General features: G+C 38.4%; 1 protein-coding gene across 1 annotated transcript in view; it reads left to right on the forward strand.

Moving 5' to 3' along the window:
• Positions 1–16,911, forward strand: part of NCKAP5 (NCK associated protein 5) — an 826,259-nt gene that overhangs the window by 713,103 nt on the left and 96,245 nt on the right. The window contains exon 15 of the mRNA XM_033113039.1: positions 6,574–6,652. Within this exon, the coding sequence (XP_032968930.1) occupies positions 6,574–6,652 (79 nt within the window). The remainder of the gene's footprint in view (positions 1–6,573; positions 6,653–16,911) is intronic.

Consider the following 16,911-nt stretch of genomic DNA (forward strand, 5'->3'; position numbering starts at 1 on the left):
GGGTGCCCAGTGACTGAGGCAAAAGCTCTTCCTTTTATACCTTCCTTTGCCTGCTTGGACAAGGGGGCTGGAGCCTTCTAGTGGGATTCATCTATCAGGTTTGTCCTGTTTGCCCATCCTGAAGGGATTAACAACCCATTCCTATCTATCAGATCTGCTCCTTTGTCCATCCAAAAGGGATTTATGAGATAATTTATTAACCTCAAGGGGCATTCTCATATCTTTGTCCTGGAGTGTCCTGGAGTGAAACTCCTCCAGAGCATGGAGTTTCAGGATAAGGCTGCCTTTTGCTTATGTCACCAGGGATCTTTTCTGTCTGCCTAACAACATGTTAACTAACCTGTCTCAATTGGTATTATTAGTTATTAATTATTAGTTTGATTACTTATTGCTGTTTTAGGTTCCTTGGATTTTCACAGACATCCTGTGAGTTGAGACAAACGCACAATTTTCTTATTTTTTCAAATAGCTCTTGACACTGAAGAGTTGTAAGGCCGCTTTTTTCAAACTCTCTGCAATTATATGCAGACTGTGTTCTTTGCCAAAGTCCCCCCTCCTCCATTTTTACTCTTGGCTTCTATTAGTACCATTCCTTCTTTGAAAATGTAGATGTGTCCTTTGCATTATAAAAACCACAAATTATAAGCATATCTAAGGCTGCCCTTGTAGTGTCACTGAAAGCAAAGAGAAAGAAAGAACGTGTGGAAATGTGCAATATGCCAGAAATTCAATCCAACCGATTTAAAACTTTGATAGCCTAGTAGAGCCCCTTATCAGACACACTCAATTTAATTCTGCCCCATTTAATATGGTTCTGACAGCTGAGGGTATATCTTCACTGTACAAAAGTACAAAAAAAAAAAAAGACCCTGTTTGGCTTTTACAATTTCATTTTTACTTTGTTATTGCTTCCTAATGCTAAAGTAATTTGCCATGCTTTTCCTCTCTCGTCTGCCGTCTTTCACAGTGTAGTAATAAGTGTCCTTTGGTCCTTCCAGAATCTGCAAGAAACACTCTTATTATTTTCTGTAAAGTACAAAAATTCCCCAACAATCCCAAATAAACATAATCAATAGGGATGTGATAATTTTCCTAGTTAGCTGCAAGAGGAAATTAGTCATGCTGAGAAGCTTTTCCATACAGAGGAATATTATTAATCTGAATAGTTGACCAGGTAGCCATTTTTCAAATGTAAAATGCAGTGGGTTTTTTTTTTTTTATTTCATCTCCATAATCATCAATGGGATGGGGCTAAAATTACTAATTTCAGAAAGGACATTGCCATAATCTCCTTTGGGACCAGTACAAGAATAGCAGCGAAAACCTATTTATTATGTGTTATCAGCCTACACAGGAAGGAGATTAGATGCAAAATAAGATATATTCTAATACTATAGCACATTGATGTGAATACCTATGAACCTTTTAAAATTCAGACTCTGAGGGCATATTCCCCCACTAAGGCTCAAGGTAAATTTGCTATCTGCTTATTTTGAAGTGTGTTGCACAGAATTCTTCTCCTGGTAGTTATTTTTCATGGAAACAATAGCTGCACATAATGCATTACATATCACAGAGTTTTTCTGAATAAAACCGCAGTTCAAAAATTTTATCATCATTCCTTACTCTTTAAAAACTAAGACTGTATTTAGTTCTGAGGGTCCTAAGGCATTAAAATTATTTTCATCTACAGTGGTAATAGTAGAAGGATTATTTCCATACATATACCAAGTCCATGTTTGTATCAGCACTCCATTTAGTTCACTAGTAACTGCATATCTATTTTTAGGATTGCGAGACACATTCTAAAATGTGTGTCAAACTCCCATTAATGTTTTGCTGCATTAAATCTTTTTCACTTTTCGAACCCTAATTACAGACTTATGTCTCCATGTATGCCATCATTTACAGGCCACTTAGCTCTAATTTGGGGGTAATTTAGACAAGGGCCATATTACTTTTATTTAAATTATGTAAAATCAGTATAAGACAGGAAAAGGCATCCCCAGGAAATACTGCATTGGTATTGAGTAAATAAGTCAGAAAGAAACGCACTCTGCTTGCTACTTGTTGTAATTCCTTCCTTCCTTTGGCTTTAGATAATGTTCTGAAATGAGAAGTCTCAAAGGAAAAGAGCTCCCGGCTCCTATTTAACTATCACTGGACAAAATAAAAATCATTAGCATTAACGAGATCATAAACCTTCATGCGGTGGGAAGAGATTACAATTTCATTTTAATATGGGTATTTTAATTTAAATTATGAGTATTCTTTTCACCCAGTGTCACATAGTCTGAAAATAAAAAATCACATATGGTAATAAGAAAGCATCACATTCTATTCCATTAAAATGGCATAGCAGTGATAAAATAGCACAAAATAGTCCAATAATTACACAAATTATCATCGTATTAAGTTCTGCAAAAATGTTATAATTTCAACATCCTTAATTGCACAATTCTGTTCTAAGTGCTGTTTTGAGGCTAATGAGAAACATGCATATTTGCCCTCCTCCTGCAAAGTTTTCTCAATAACTAACTTTTCTAAAGGTAATGCCTTCCAGGAGTTCTGCCTCCAAAGATCACTGTCTCATTTAGGTTCTTTGTGTTCTTTTCCTTTTCAATGAGCTTTAACATCCAAATGTCCTTTTCTTGGGAAACAATTAGTGTTAGCATAATTCAGAGAAGAAATGTATGCAGAATTCCAAATGAAGAGCATCCCCCAAATATCGGGTTTAATTCTGAAATGATGTATGTATATTGGTCAGTAGTGAATTATTTTCTCCGTTTTGCTTCCGGTGTCCTGTGTAAGCTCATTCCTCCTTGCTTTTTCTGATAGTAAATGTAAAATGCAATGTTTTTCATTTCATCTCCATAATCATCAGTATGGATTGGGCTAAAATTATTAATTTCAGAAAGGACATTGCCATAGTCTCCTTTGGGGCCAGTACAAGAATAGCAGCGAAAACCTATTTATTATATGTTATCAGCCTACACAGGAAGGAGATTAGATGCAAAATAAGATGTATTCTACTACCATAGCACACTGATGTGAATACCCATGAACCTTTTAAAATTCAGAGTTTAAGGGAATATTCCCTCACTAGGGCTCAAGGTAAATTTGCCATCTGCTTATTTTGAAGTGTGTTGCAAAGAATTCTTCTCCTGGTAGTTATTTGGGATGGAAACAACAGCTGCACAGGGGTTAACAGACTATAATGGGTACAGTGACATGGGATGGTTACCTGTTACAGACTGGTATTTGGTACAGTTCTTCATTACAAGTGCAGAGCCCCAAAGATGGACAAGAGTTGGAAATATACTATTAGAAAATACCTAAAGTACTGGCAACAAACTTAAACCAAAAATAGCCATAGTTATTACCTGTGAGTCACGTGCTACTTCTTACCAAATGGGATATTTCTGACATTGATTTGTTTCTCACCTGTTAGAGCAATGGCTGCGAAAATTCCAAATCTTTAACCGCCATTCTTTTCTGAGGCAAACTTCTTAGTTCTGTGACCACCCCCCTCTTTACAATGCCTTGCCATTGTGAAGATTGTCCCAGTTGTATCTATCTTGGGCAAATTCTTCATCTTGAGTGGACAACCCCTTAGGAAGTAGCCTGCCCCAGGAAGTAGCCTGCAACCTGTCACCGACATTCAGCCGCTGTGTGATCAGGAATGAAAATTAATGTTAATTTTGGCCTATGAAAATTATAATTAGCAAGGGGAATCTGCTGCCAACATAAATTACGCCCCTCATTTCCATAGACAAATAGATTTTTAAAAATTACTCCCCACTTTGCAGTGAAGTCTATTTGTATGGATAATTAGAGCTGACAGGTGTGCATTTCTAAGACACTTCCCCCATTTTCCACTCCTTTGCTGATTCTTCCTCCAACTCCTTCAAATTCAAAATTCCCCCTCATGGGTCATCTGCTCCTCATCATGGGTCATTAGTCCAGGAGAGCTGAAAGAACTAGAGGCCTTGTCGACAAGCCCAGTCCCTCTTGCAAATCCCCAGAGACCACATTTAGCATTTTCTGTTAAGCACATAAAGGACTAGAAAGGTTCTGACAAGGAGCTGACAGGTTTGTTTTTTTCTTTCTTAAACATGATACTTGGAGAAAGGTGATGGTTAAGTCTTACAGAAAGGTTAGGGCACAGGTAGGGAAGGGAAGCAGGACCGTTACACACACACACACACACACACACACACACACACACAAACACACACACACGCACGGAAAATTTTCACCATTCTTAAATAAAAATATGGTTTCTGTATACTTGGAATACTGCCTACATTATCTAACTACCAAATATGAAGAAAAATAGAGTAATTCTTGGGAAGGTCTGGAAAGGTTCTCTACAACAATATGGCGCACTCTAAATATTGAATTGTAGCAGTGAATAGGGATCAGGAGAACCCACTCTGTGCCCTTGAACAGATCACTAACCCTCTCTGAGCCTTTTTTCCCTTATCTATAAAATGAGACTCTTGTTCTAATGATTAGGTCCTTTAGTTTAGGATTTCATAGGCTGATGGAGGTGATTGCTGCCATTCCAGCAGGGAAGTTAGCAGGGAGCCCCTTTAAGTTTAAAATGGGTCCATTTAGAAAAACCTAAAGGCAATCCTATTTTACATAACAGGTGGAGGAAAATATGGAACATATTGCCATTAAGAGCTGGGATGGGCTGAAAAATATAGATTTCCTTGATGCTTCTATAAATGAGTATAGAAGGTTCTTGTTGGATTATGAATGGAAATTAAGGTGTTTGGGGAATTCCTTCCTCAGTAGGTCTTTTGGTAGCCTTGTCACGAACAGATCATTGAGCTAGGTGAACCTTGGAAGGCAAACAAAAAACATGTTAGTCTCCCTGATGCTCACAGCGCTTTTCCTCTCTGCCATCCATAAATGTGCACTACTAGAAACAGCTTGTTGATAAAGGCTTTTCCCCCATTCCCTAGCTGACTTCCTCTGGAGATGCTAACAAACAGGGAAGTGCCTGCAGAGCAAACAGCTGAGGGGAAAGAAAGTGATGAACATGGCCTCTGGATATCCAGCCCTTAACAATCTCCCTTGTGAGGTTCAGGTAGCCATCCACATACTCTCCTGAGTTTGCCATCTTCTGGCTATCAGTATGTACAGATTAAGCACCAGTTACATTCTAATATTAGAACTGCTGTCATAAAATGTAAATAATTGTTCTTATTCCATTAAATCTGAAAAATAGTAGGTAAAAAGTAGAAAGCTAAATCTAGCTCAAGGTCAGTATGCAACCATATGTCTCTCTAACCTTGTGAATATAAACTAAAGGTTTCTTGGCATTCAGTTTGAACCCCTGAGCTAATCTGGCAACCTGTAATGTAGGCACCTAAGCACAACCTCCATATCATTCATTGCACAGTTCACCTTATTATTGGCTGCCCAGGGGACTGGCTGGGATGTATTTTTAAAAAGTTATTTAGTATCATTCTGCCAAGGACCACAAGCTGTCTTAATATTGAGGCCAAGTCGACACTGGCATAGTCAAACAGAAATTTGAGAATAACAAACTGCCCCCAAATAAACGCAAATCTCAAGCCATATCTGCTGTTTAAATTCCAGTTCCATCATTTGTGTAATTACTTCTCTGGTCTGTTTCTCCAAGGTCCTTGTCTCTAAAATGGAGCTAAGAATATCACCTACCTCGTAGCATTGTTGTCAGGATTATGAGATCATAGGTGTGAAAAGCTTAGACAGCGCCGGCTACATAGCATTTAAGTGTTTGATGCTTTTATCATTGTTGGTATTGTTGGTGATATTATTGCTACTGGTGCAACTAGATTGGGAAGTAGCAGATCTGGGTTTTAGTTCCAGTACTGCCACTTCCGATATATTTAAGGAAACTTGCTGAATCTCAGAATTAGCATTTGTAAAAATACTCTAATGGTATTACTCTCTGGAGTTCCATTTGATTCTACACCATTCAGCATCTGGAGATTCCAGCTGAAATATAAGGGGAAAGTTTTTGACCTGAAACATCGAGATAAATGTGTCACTGCTCTAGTTCACTGAGCACACATCATAAGTCACTTCATGTTTCATTATGGAAAGAACAACAACAAAAAAATCATTTTCTTGGAGAGTTATATTCTAAGAAAGGATCATGAGATCTAAGTATATTTCTTTATTTTTATTAAAGTAACTTGTGATAGAAGTCATTGACTCTGGGAGAATTATACTTCTTTAGACTTTACATTTTCCTAACAGCTCTATGTTCTAACTTTATTAAATTTTGAAAACCAAAGCTGTTATCTCCAGAATCTTATGTAGAATTAGGTGCCCTATAAATCATCATTTTCAGAGCTGGGTTAGATTTCTGAAAATATGCTTTTATAATTAAAGCTTGTAATGAAGCCAAGTGGTAGAGTGCAGAAAAAGTAGAATGAAGAAAATATATACGCATCTGTATATACACACACACACAAGTTATAGAATATATCATTATTCTGAGGATGGCAAAAGATGTATCTAATATAGTAAAAAAGAATTTACAGTATTTTTTTGTTCTTGTTGTTGCTGCAGATAAAAGAGACAAATGAAAACCTGCAAGAGGATGAAGAAGACACTATTGCCAATTCTGCATTTCAGAGCCACATTATAGGTAAGAATTCACGTCTTGATACATCTTTAGCTGAGATATTTTCTATGTGACCTTCTTTCAGACACGGCGTGGTCCTGAAGGCCATATTTTATGCCTCCCACTGTCAGGACTGGGTCTCTCGCATGGTTACCTTTATCTTCTTAGACATTGGAAGCTATCATAAAATAAACAGGTACAAGCAGACCTATGAAGAAAACATAGGTGCTTGCAAAGGAATGCAGTACAAACTGATGAGAAGTATTTGTCAACATAAAATGAAAATACTGAGTGTAAATAATTTTTCTCTGAGGAGAAGATCAACTGAATCGATCCAGTTTCTATAGCAATTGTCTCAAGAAGCACCTCGTTGCAACTACTATTTCTTAGAAATGTGGGGTGGGGTGGTGGCTTTCTTAAATTGGATGTTTTTTAAATTGAATATTTTTTTTACACACAGAACCAACGAGATTAAGTACATATGGCTAGCCAAAAATCTTCAATTTATTTTCTGTATTATTTATTTTAGAACCCTGGTTATAGCTAGTCCTATCTCTGAAAAAAGTTTGGCTTGTCAGCTATTGCTTAAAATTGTGCATAATTCTAGATTGAAGGGATGCAGGTTCCCAACCAAAGAGACTTTACTGACCTGTTTTCAGCAGCCGGGAGGTACCTGGTGATGGACTAGCTGTCTGTGACTGTGATTCTTGTCAGGGGATAGAAGAGGTGATAAATTTAACAGCTCTGAGCCACCTCGGACACTTGCAGGATTAGTCATTCCACAGGTTCTAAAAAAAGTCTGTGGATGTAAGCATGCTGATTATGTAGCTTTTCATAAGATACCAAGGCATGATGGAATCATTTCTTCAAGTCACATTTGGGTATAGGAGATAGTATTGAATCCCATGTCCTAGGACATGACAGACCCACAGATTTCTGGACTAATCAGTCTCCACTGCTCTTGCTGTTTCCCTGGAGGACCTTTCGCTGCCAACTCTCTGCGTCTTGCCTGCTCTTAACACCACGTTGGTACAATTTGTGGCTAGTTTTCTAGCAGACCCAGCAGTCTTCTGCAAACTGTAATTTACAGTTTACCTCAGAGCGTTAGTGTGCCCCCACAGCTTCCTGAGCCTGGCACACCATTATTATTCTTTTCATTTGTAATTGGGACTACCAGACGTGACAAACAGCTGCATCAGTGTAGTCTGAATTAGATTATTATTCCAAAAAGGCATCCTTTATTATAGTTGTCAATGTAACATGCCTAAATTGGTATCGGTTCTGCGTAGTTAGCTAATATGCAAGTTAAATATTGTGTAACAGCCTTCATACGTGACACTGTGTAAAGCCCCCACTGAGTCATCATTTTTCCATAATGAGGTGTTCTTGGGCCTGTAAGACAACATATATGAACTTGGAGGCTGACTTTCCTTTAAGAGAACTACAGTAGTCTACGTGTTTTTGGTAGACTAGCAATTCTTTAGATTCCATGCTGTTCAACATTATACCTAGTAGTTACCTATTACTATTTCCATTTCAATTTAAACGAAAACCACATAAAATTAACACTTTATTTCTTTCATCGCACTCGCCCCACTTCAGGTGTTCAATGGCCACGTATCCTACATCATCCGTCCGAGCAGTCCCGTCATCACACAAAGTTCTTTTGGAAAGTGCTGCTTTAGATTACTTTCATGAAAGTAAATATAGACCATGCTTCTGACAGATAACTGACTTGGTCTTCAAATAATTGGATATTCATCTCCATAATTGTAGACTCTTGTCCTCAAACTGGTGGAGAACTATATGAATAAGCTGCTCTTGGCTGCCAGTAACAACACAAATGACTAGCCAGTACTACAGTAATACAGTCATTTAATCATCTTATGTAATTAAAAGTCTGGAGGAAGGCAACATGAAAGAGGCGTAGCCGTTGAACAATGTTATCAAAATCCCTGGCTTTTTGTCCTCATGCTTGTTGCTTCTGATTGCAAATTGACTCCTGCCACTCTAGGCATCCCATCCACATTCAAGGCATTGAGTACAAGGAAGAGTAAAAACTCCTTCAGCACCCACCCTTTTTCCTCATAGACTCCATCTTACAGGTCATTGGTGAGAACCAGACAAGCCTCGCTGCAAAGAATGATGGGGAAGTAAGTGTGCTGCTTTTCCAGCCTCTGTGTAGTGAGGTAATAGGGAGAATGGCGTTGAGAATGTTTCCTGGTTAACCGATATCAGTAAGTCTGCCACAGACCTTTTTAAAAGTTCATCCATTTCAAGACTGAATGAGACTCAACAAATCGAGTGGTTATTTATCTTTGTTTCACAAGGACTGAGAATATAATTTTTGCACCATGATAATCCCAATATTCCTTATTTTGTCTAGATTAAGTGTTGTCACATATCCTCACAGTATTTTATAACCATAGAATATCTCTAATCACAGCAACTGAGCAAATCTAAATATGTTCTTCTTCTAACCAGATATCAGCTAATGTATTTAACAAAGAAAACCGATCAGGGAATTGGTGAATCTAAATGGTTGCATTTCTGTGGTTTAAGGATAATCATGTTGGTTTGATCAAAATTGTGTTAGTTGATTACAAGACAAGATATTGTTAATTAAACATGCTTTATATTGAAATTCAAGATTCATGAATTAAGTAAAATAATACAACTAAATTTTTTTCTTTAAAATTTCCCTAATAAATGTCAGCATCCCATGTTAATAAGCAGCAAGCAAATGACTAGCCTTGTCTAAGAGGCGAATTAACACAAGTGATCACAACCACCATATTTCTAGTTGTTCTTTCCTGTTAACTATTATTACAGATTCACCCTATATGTTACACTAATAATCAATAGGACTAAATGATCAGTGGGAATTCAAATAACATTGTCTCACATTTAAAAATATCAACCACTAATAAGTGAAGACAGAAGATTTGGAAATTTCTGTAAAGAGGAGAAAATGTCTTTTGAGGAAAAAGCCAAGCAGAATTTAGTGCTAGCCAAGAAAAAAAGGGTGAAGGAAAGGATCCCTATTGTTTTTCCTAAAACTGAAAAAGTTACAAAGAACAATCTGTCCAATGGCCCAGTAGTCCCGTGCTGAATGAAATCTGTTTACTGTCCCACATAGATTGGGTGGACGCCTACTTTCTCCTGAAGGATCCTACCACCAGAAGCACAACTTGACAAATGACACGGTGTAGCCCTGAGGTTCTAGCTGTCTTTGGCTAGCTCTGTGAAGTCTCTTGGTGCTCTCCTTCCCACTTCAGGAATGGCCTCCAAGGGATCTTTCTGGTGTCCTCCTTTCCTCCCCAGGTGGCCTTAGCCAGCAGCTAATTAATGTATTATGCAGGAGGATAATAGGTGTTCCATAAGTACTCTCACTTTTGACTTACTTAACAGACCACACACCAATTTATTTACGTTTTCCCAGGATGTTTCATTTCCTTATCCTGTCCTCTCCCAGACTTTACCTAGCTAATCTGGTAAACTAACTCATGTCAGTGGAGTAATGGATTAAATAGGTACCTTTTCATGTCACATGTCTGCATTGTAACAAGAACTCAAGAAAAGTTTTATCTCTAGTTAAGAGGACTCTTGGGACCTAACGTTTCAGGCATTCAGGTCACCGGTTTGTCCAAATTATAGGGTGAGGAAGAAAGGAAGGAATCAACCCTGTTTCAGACAAAGAACAGCACTAGAAGCAATGTTAGGAGGAAAGGCTATTTGTCATCTAACCCTACTCTTGAGAAATGTAAGAAGTGAGACATAGCTATGTTGAGGCAAATAGAGAAGATCTGGCCCACCAGATGCAACAGCCATTTTACCTCTGCAACATATAGACCTTGTTCTTGTAAACTTTTATCATCCAACCATAAAGCATCTAATCTGTATGTGCCCAGTCTGGAGTTTAGTAGATACAGAAGGGATAAAAGAGTCACATGATACATAAATATTATTGTCAAGGAATCTATGCACTGAATTCCAGTGAAGGTCAGCAAATGCAGCAGCTTCTTCACCCAGCAGCAGAGAGGAGGCCTGCAGTAGTATCCAATGTGTGTGGCCGTGGTTCTTCAGGAGAAAAAGGGAAGATCTCACAGACTCTTGAATCAAGTACCTCAAGTACATGGAGTACAAGAACTAGGACCTAAATGCTGATGTCATCTGAACAGAAGGAAGTCTGCAACCTCCTTTAGTGTATTAAAGCCCTAATACAACATGGCCACAGTTGCTATTTGCTATCCACATATGGAATATACAGTTTGAATTACCCAGGCTACAATTGTTTTTAAATTCAAGACTAGATTTCCCTATTAGTACCGGTAGCATTAAGTTCAGATGGGAGTGAAGGAAACCCGAAAGTTCAGTGGTTTAAATAAGAATAGAAATGTCTCGCTGTCACACATGACAGTCCAGAGGGTAGTAGTCCAGGCTGATAGGAGAGTGCCAGGCTCCTCCTACCATATCCCTCTACCGTATATGCTTTTCCATTCCCAAAGTCACTTCATTGTCCAAGATGGCTGTTGAGAAACCTTCCCTTTTGTCCATTTTCCAAACAGAAAGAAGGAAGAAGTGATGAGGAAGGATATGGTTCGTCCCTTTAAGAACACTTCCCAGCAGTTCACCCATCCCTTTTGCTAACAGTACTTAGTCACATAGGATGGGAAACATTATTCCATGCAGGAGGCCATATGTCCAGCAAAATGGAAGTCAAATGGAAGTCTTCTTAACTCTGGAAGAAAGGGAGAATGAATATTAGCAGACATGTAGCAATCTCAGCCTGCTGCCTGCCCCCTTACCAAGGTTATCTCCTTGGTAGAAACACAAATGCTTATTGTCATTTATGAAAGACATAAGAAAATAAACTTGGAGAGTTGTAAGAAAAGATATAATTAATTTCAAAGATTTATGCTTAGTTTCTGTTTTGTATAATCTGAACTAGCACTCACTGCTCTCCATGTGTAGTTAATCTTGAATAACTTTTTGAGAAAATGTATTGAACTTCGATTTACCACCACCATATTTATGAACAAATATATAATTGATCACCCACAAAGTTCATAGAGGTTCAAATAAATTTGTGGAATAATTTTCATCTAGAATTTTCCTTTTTCTAAAATTAAAACAAATAGTACAGCAGGGCTTCTAGTACTGTAGCTGCCAATCAATTAAACTCCTTGATAATTAGCTGTCTTATTTCAAGAATATTACTAATTTTCCCTACTGTGAAAATTTGAAAAAAAGTTTAGAAGTTCAACATACCAGGAGTGATATTCATATTAAAAATGAAATTAAAGTAAATGTCAGAAAGTTGATCAGACTTTCACACAGCTGTTTGAGTGGAAGGCTATTTGAGTCAAATGTCACGTTTTGAATAGTGTGCTGACATATTTAGGCTTAATCGTAGAAAGGGTGAGCTGTTTGTGATCAACATAAAATGTGAGTGGGAAGTACAAATGTTCTCAATAACAACTTGAATAGATAATGTCCTGTTGACTACTAACAGACTGGCACCCAACTGAGAACTGCTTAGATAATAATGGCCAAGAATGAGGGATATGATGGAGTGGTTTTACATAATTTGGATCTCATATTAATAATTCCCAGATGATGATTTCGGCATTTCCCAGCCTACAATGTGACATCTACTGTGTTTCCCCGAAAATAAGACCTAACCAGAAAATAAGCCCTAGTGTGATTTTTTAAAGACATCCCCTGAAAATAAGCCCCAATGTGTCTTTTGGAGCAAAACTTAATATAAGACCCGGTCTAATTTGGGGGGAAACACGGTAAGAGGTGCCATAGTGTGATAGCTTGTATAAGGACCTTTCCACCATGGCTGCACTGAGTTCATCCATTTAAAACTGCAAGTGACAAACTGCAAAGGGAGAGCTTTGCATCTTGGCAGCTTAAATATAAACTCTGCCTATCACAAAGATAGACCCATGCAAATAGGATCGTGTTGTTCCTTCTGCCAAAGAACTGGAGATAGTTCCATCCATTGAGTATCTACCATGTACCCTGCCCTGTGCTTGAAACACTGCATGTCATCCTCCTTGTTTCTCATTCCTCTGTTTTTGTCATCTACACACTTCCTCCTGATGAGGAATTTCCTCTAACTACCAGAGATAGTCATGAGATAAGGATTTACTGGAGATTTCTGTATTTTGTGAACATATTGAATCCTAGTCTATGATTTCCTTCCTCTGATTTTTCACTAAAGGGATAGAGAATTGTAGACTTACAGAGGTAAAATTATGGCTTTTTGTAACTCCTGTTAAAGAGTTGCTCCTTTGGATTGTACCAGGAAGCTGAATTCGATTTAGCTCAACAAGCTTTCATTGAGCATCTTCTACAAGCCATGCCCTGTGTCAGACACTGGGGACACAGGGATGAATAAGACACAGTACCTTCACTCTGTGAACTCTATCTAGTAGGGAGACGAAGAAGCAAACAGATAATTCTAAGACAGTATGATCACAGATAAGATAGAGGTGTGCTCTGCATACATATGAGTCCACAGGCCAGGGTGTGGAGCCCCACTTTGGTGAAGTTGGAAATGTTGGTTTTCGTCTGTAGGGAAAAGACAAGAATGAAAGAGTATGATATTGAAGTTTAAGAGCATTTATTCCCATGCTACCCAAACTTTACTACACATCAAAAAGACCTGGAAATCTTCTCAAAATGCTGATGCTCAGGTCACCCTCCATAACAATTAAATCATAAGGTCCAGGGATGGGAGCCAGACATTTGTAAATTTTTTTAAAGATCTTTAGATGATTCCAATGTGGGACAAAGTTTGGGAACCACTGTCCTCGGGGTAGGATTCGTCAGCAAAGGGGAAAGAGGTGGCTTTCAACTCAAAGGAGACGACATGAGCAAAGGCCTGGAGATAAGAACATGGCCTTATCTGTAGGGGAGGCGAATCTGTGAGAGACCAGCTCGGCTCGGGGAAATTTTGAGGATGAAATACAGATCGAGCAGGTTTTGTAGAATGGAACCAGATGGTGTGAACCTTGAAAGCCCAGCTTAGATGTTTGAACTTTTTCCTACAAATAATAAACAGACTGTGGAGATTTTTAAAAGAAGACCAAGATGATAAGAAGTGACCATCCAATTTACCACGTTATTCACGTTTAGACTTTGAAAATGAAAACACACTGTCATTTTCTCTCCCTTCCCCTTGGACCAACCAAATACTATGTTTTCTCATCAGTGGTGTGCTGTAGAGCCATGCATTTATGTAAAAGGATGGACAGCCAGGAATATTGAAGGGTGCCAAAGGGCTCCCTTCCCCAGAAGATCCCTCCTGGCAGCCAACAAAGGATGTGTGTGAATTTCCTGTTCCTTGGTACCTCCCCTGGGTGAGGGCCTTCAGGTCACTTGTTATAATACAGACAGTCTCTGCAAAGGGCATACATTGTGTGTCAGTGACCGATAGCAGCAATGCATTTCTCAGGTTAGGACTAACAAGACCCTAAAGGAATGAGCCATGAGCCAGGTACATTCTCCTACCAGGGAACAGAGAAGCACAAAAAGGAGTGTTTTGATGTTTAGAAAAGGTAAGGGTGGTATTCTCCAGATAGGGAGCTCAGCTTCCAGGAGCAGAGGCAAACATGAAACCCTAGGGATGGTGTGAATGAATCCAGGGGAAAGGGGAAAGTTTACACCTATTACCCTGAACAGGTAATAGGTAGACTCGTTATACACATGAATTTTTCTTTTTTCCCCCAAGGCCTATTGCTCAAAATACAAGTTTGGGGAGTCTGAAATAGCTGTACAGAGACCCAGTTTTGTGCCAGTCCCTCAATTTCACAAAAGGCGATTAATTCACTTTAAGTGTGAGAATGTATGTGTGACTTATGGCATAGTAAGGATTCAGTGGAGATCAAAACAATGACCCCCAAAAGACTGAGTGCCTCAGCCCCTAAACCAAAATACTGCCCAATGTGACAGAAAATTCCCAAAGAAGCAAGACAATGATACATATTATAATAATATCTAGTCTTTCTTAAGAGCTTTCTCTATGCTGGGCACTGGCAAAGTATTTCATGTGCATTGCCTTATTTTATCCTCACATCAACCCCGCACATTAGACACTATGGTCCCCCTTTGCAGATGAGGAAATGGATACCCTGAAAGGTTACGTACTTTGCTCAGCAACATGGTAAGTATGAAACAGAGAGAGCCAGCATCCAAACCCAGCTCAGTCCATAGCTGTAAAGTTAAATAGACCCCCCAAGGATGTAAATGATGACTAGGTACTTTTTTGTTACCTTACAGGCACAGAGACCAAAAATCCACTTAGTAGATTGTTTAGCTAGAGGTTGCAAACTCAAATAAGCCCTGGGTCAATGGGTGAGACGTGCTGGATGTCACGTGCACGTGCATATATTATATGAGTGATGGGAGTTTTGAGGAATGGAGAGAAAAGGACCCATCCCAGGGGAGCAGCTACTTGTCAATTCCAGATGTCACCATAGAAGAAGGCTTGCCCTTTGCAGCCAAGCCTTTTCATTTTTCACCAGAAGTCAAAAATCTAGATTATTTTATGTGACATATACGTATGATACATTTTAAAATGTGGGCTCAATTTTAAAAAGTAAGTCTTCAGGTACTTTTTTTTGATCTGGTAATATTTCAAATTAGAATTTCAAAATTCTCTCACAGAATCCCACCTCTAAAAGTATATAATATAATATAGAACATACATATATTTTCTTACATGCATGGTTGAGCTGCAGGCAAAGAATTCATCAGAGGCTAAGGATAGCACGAAAGCTTAAACCAGAGAGGAGAGAGTACTACCGGCCAGGGGTGTGTATTTGGTAGTTCCTGGTGACCTGACAGTAGGGTGACCAACTGTCCCGGTTTTCCTGGGACTTTCTTGGTTTTAGCTCTAAAAGTCTTGTATCTTGGGAAACCCCAGGATGTCCTAGGGAACTGGGACAGTTGGTCACCTTACCTGGATCCTGGTGTTAAGGAACTAAACTTTGACATAATGAAGCCTAGGGTCTAAGCAGGGTGGCACGTTAGGTCAAAAACACCCCTGCCCCACTTAGCATAAAGCTGGACTCCTGGGAGCAATGAAGACAGACCAACCACTCTGCAGAGGGAGATGGTGGGGATAAACTCTTAACTCAGCCTCAACTGGGTCTTAACTCTAGCTGGGAAAAAAGAAAAATAAATTTAAAAAATGTCTTCTCTGCGGATTCTGAATCATTAGCTCACACTCATGTGGATCAGAGACCTAATTCACTCTCTCTGTGTGCCCCTAAATCCCCCAGCTTGAAATTTGTAAATGGTCTGAGTTATGCTTTTAAATACTTCAGAGAAGAAACTGGGAGGAGGAATAGATAAAACAAGAGTGGCAGAATATTGGTATTTTTAAAGCTGAGCAATGGGTATATAAAGATACATTATATTGTTTGAGAATATTTGAAATTTATCATAATGAAAAGTTACTTTTTTTAAAAAAATGCAGACTCAGGTTGATAGGAATCCCAGGAATCTGGCAGAAGCCAACTCACATCCTCTCTTAAGGTACCTACTCTATATTTTACATGCAGATAAAGTTCCAAGGAAAATTAACTCACAATAGGAAATCATTAAAAACACAAAGGGGAAAAAATATCTTCATTATGAAAGTCAGAAAAAAACAACAAGCTATAGAATGAGTCCTGCAAAGACTACAGAATTGGTAATTACCAAAAAAAGAAAAGTATTCACTATATTTGAATAAACAAATATGGAAATGAAAATTAACAAAGGAACAAACAAATGAGCAGTCAGATTTCAAAAAGGGGCACAACAGAATCTCAAAAAAATTAAAAGTTGTTAGAATTACTGAACTAGAAAATAGAATTGAAACATTATACAAAATGTGTCACAGAGAACCAAGGAGATGGGTAATATGAAAGAAAGGTTAAGATACATTAGGTAAAAGGTGATGAAATCCACATGCATCTAAGTGTAGCTCCTGAAAGAGAGAATAGGATGAATGGGGTAAATATAGTAATAAAAGAGTTAATGACTGAAAATTTTGAAGAATTGAAGAAAGTTAGCAACCCTCAGATTCTGAAAGCCAAATTAGTTCTAAGCAAGATAAATAAAAAGAAATCTACACTAAAGGATAATGATTTTATTTTTTTTGGATAAATACCCAGAAGTGGGATTGCTAGATCATGTGAAAGTTCTATATTGAAATAAAATCACAATCTTGAAGAAATATCAATATCCCATGTTCATTGCAGCATTATTCATGGTAACCAAGA

Source organism: Rhinolophus ferrumequinum, chromosome 8 (genome assembly GCF_004115265.2).
Source record: "Rhinolophus ferrumequinum isolate MPI-CBG mRhiFer1 chromosome 8, mRhiFer1_v1.p, whole genome shotgun sequence".
Lineage (NCBI taxonomy): Eukaryota > Metazoa > Chordata > Mammalia > Chiroptera > Rhinolophidae > Rhinolophus > Rhinolophus ferrumequinum.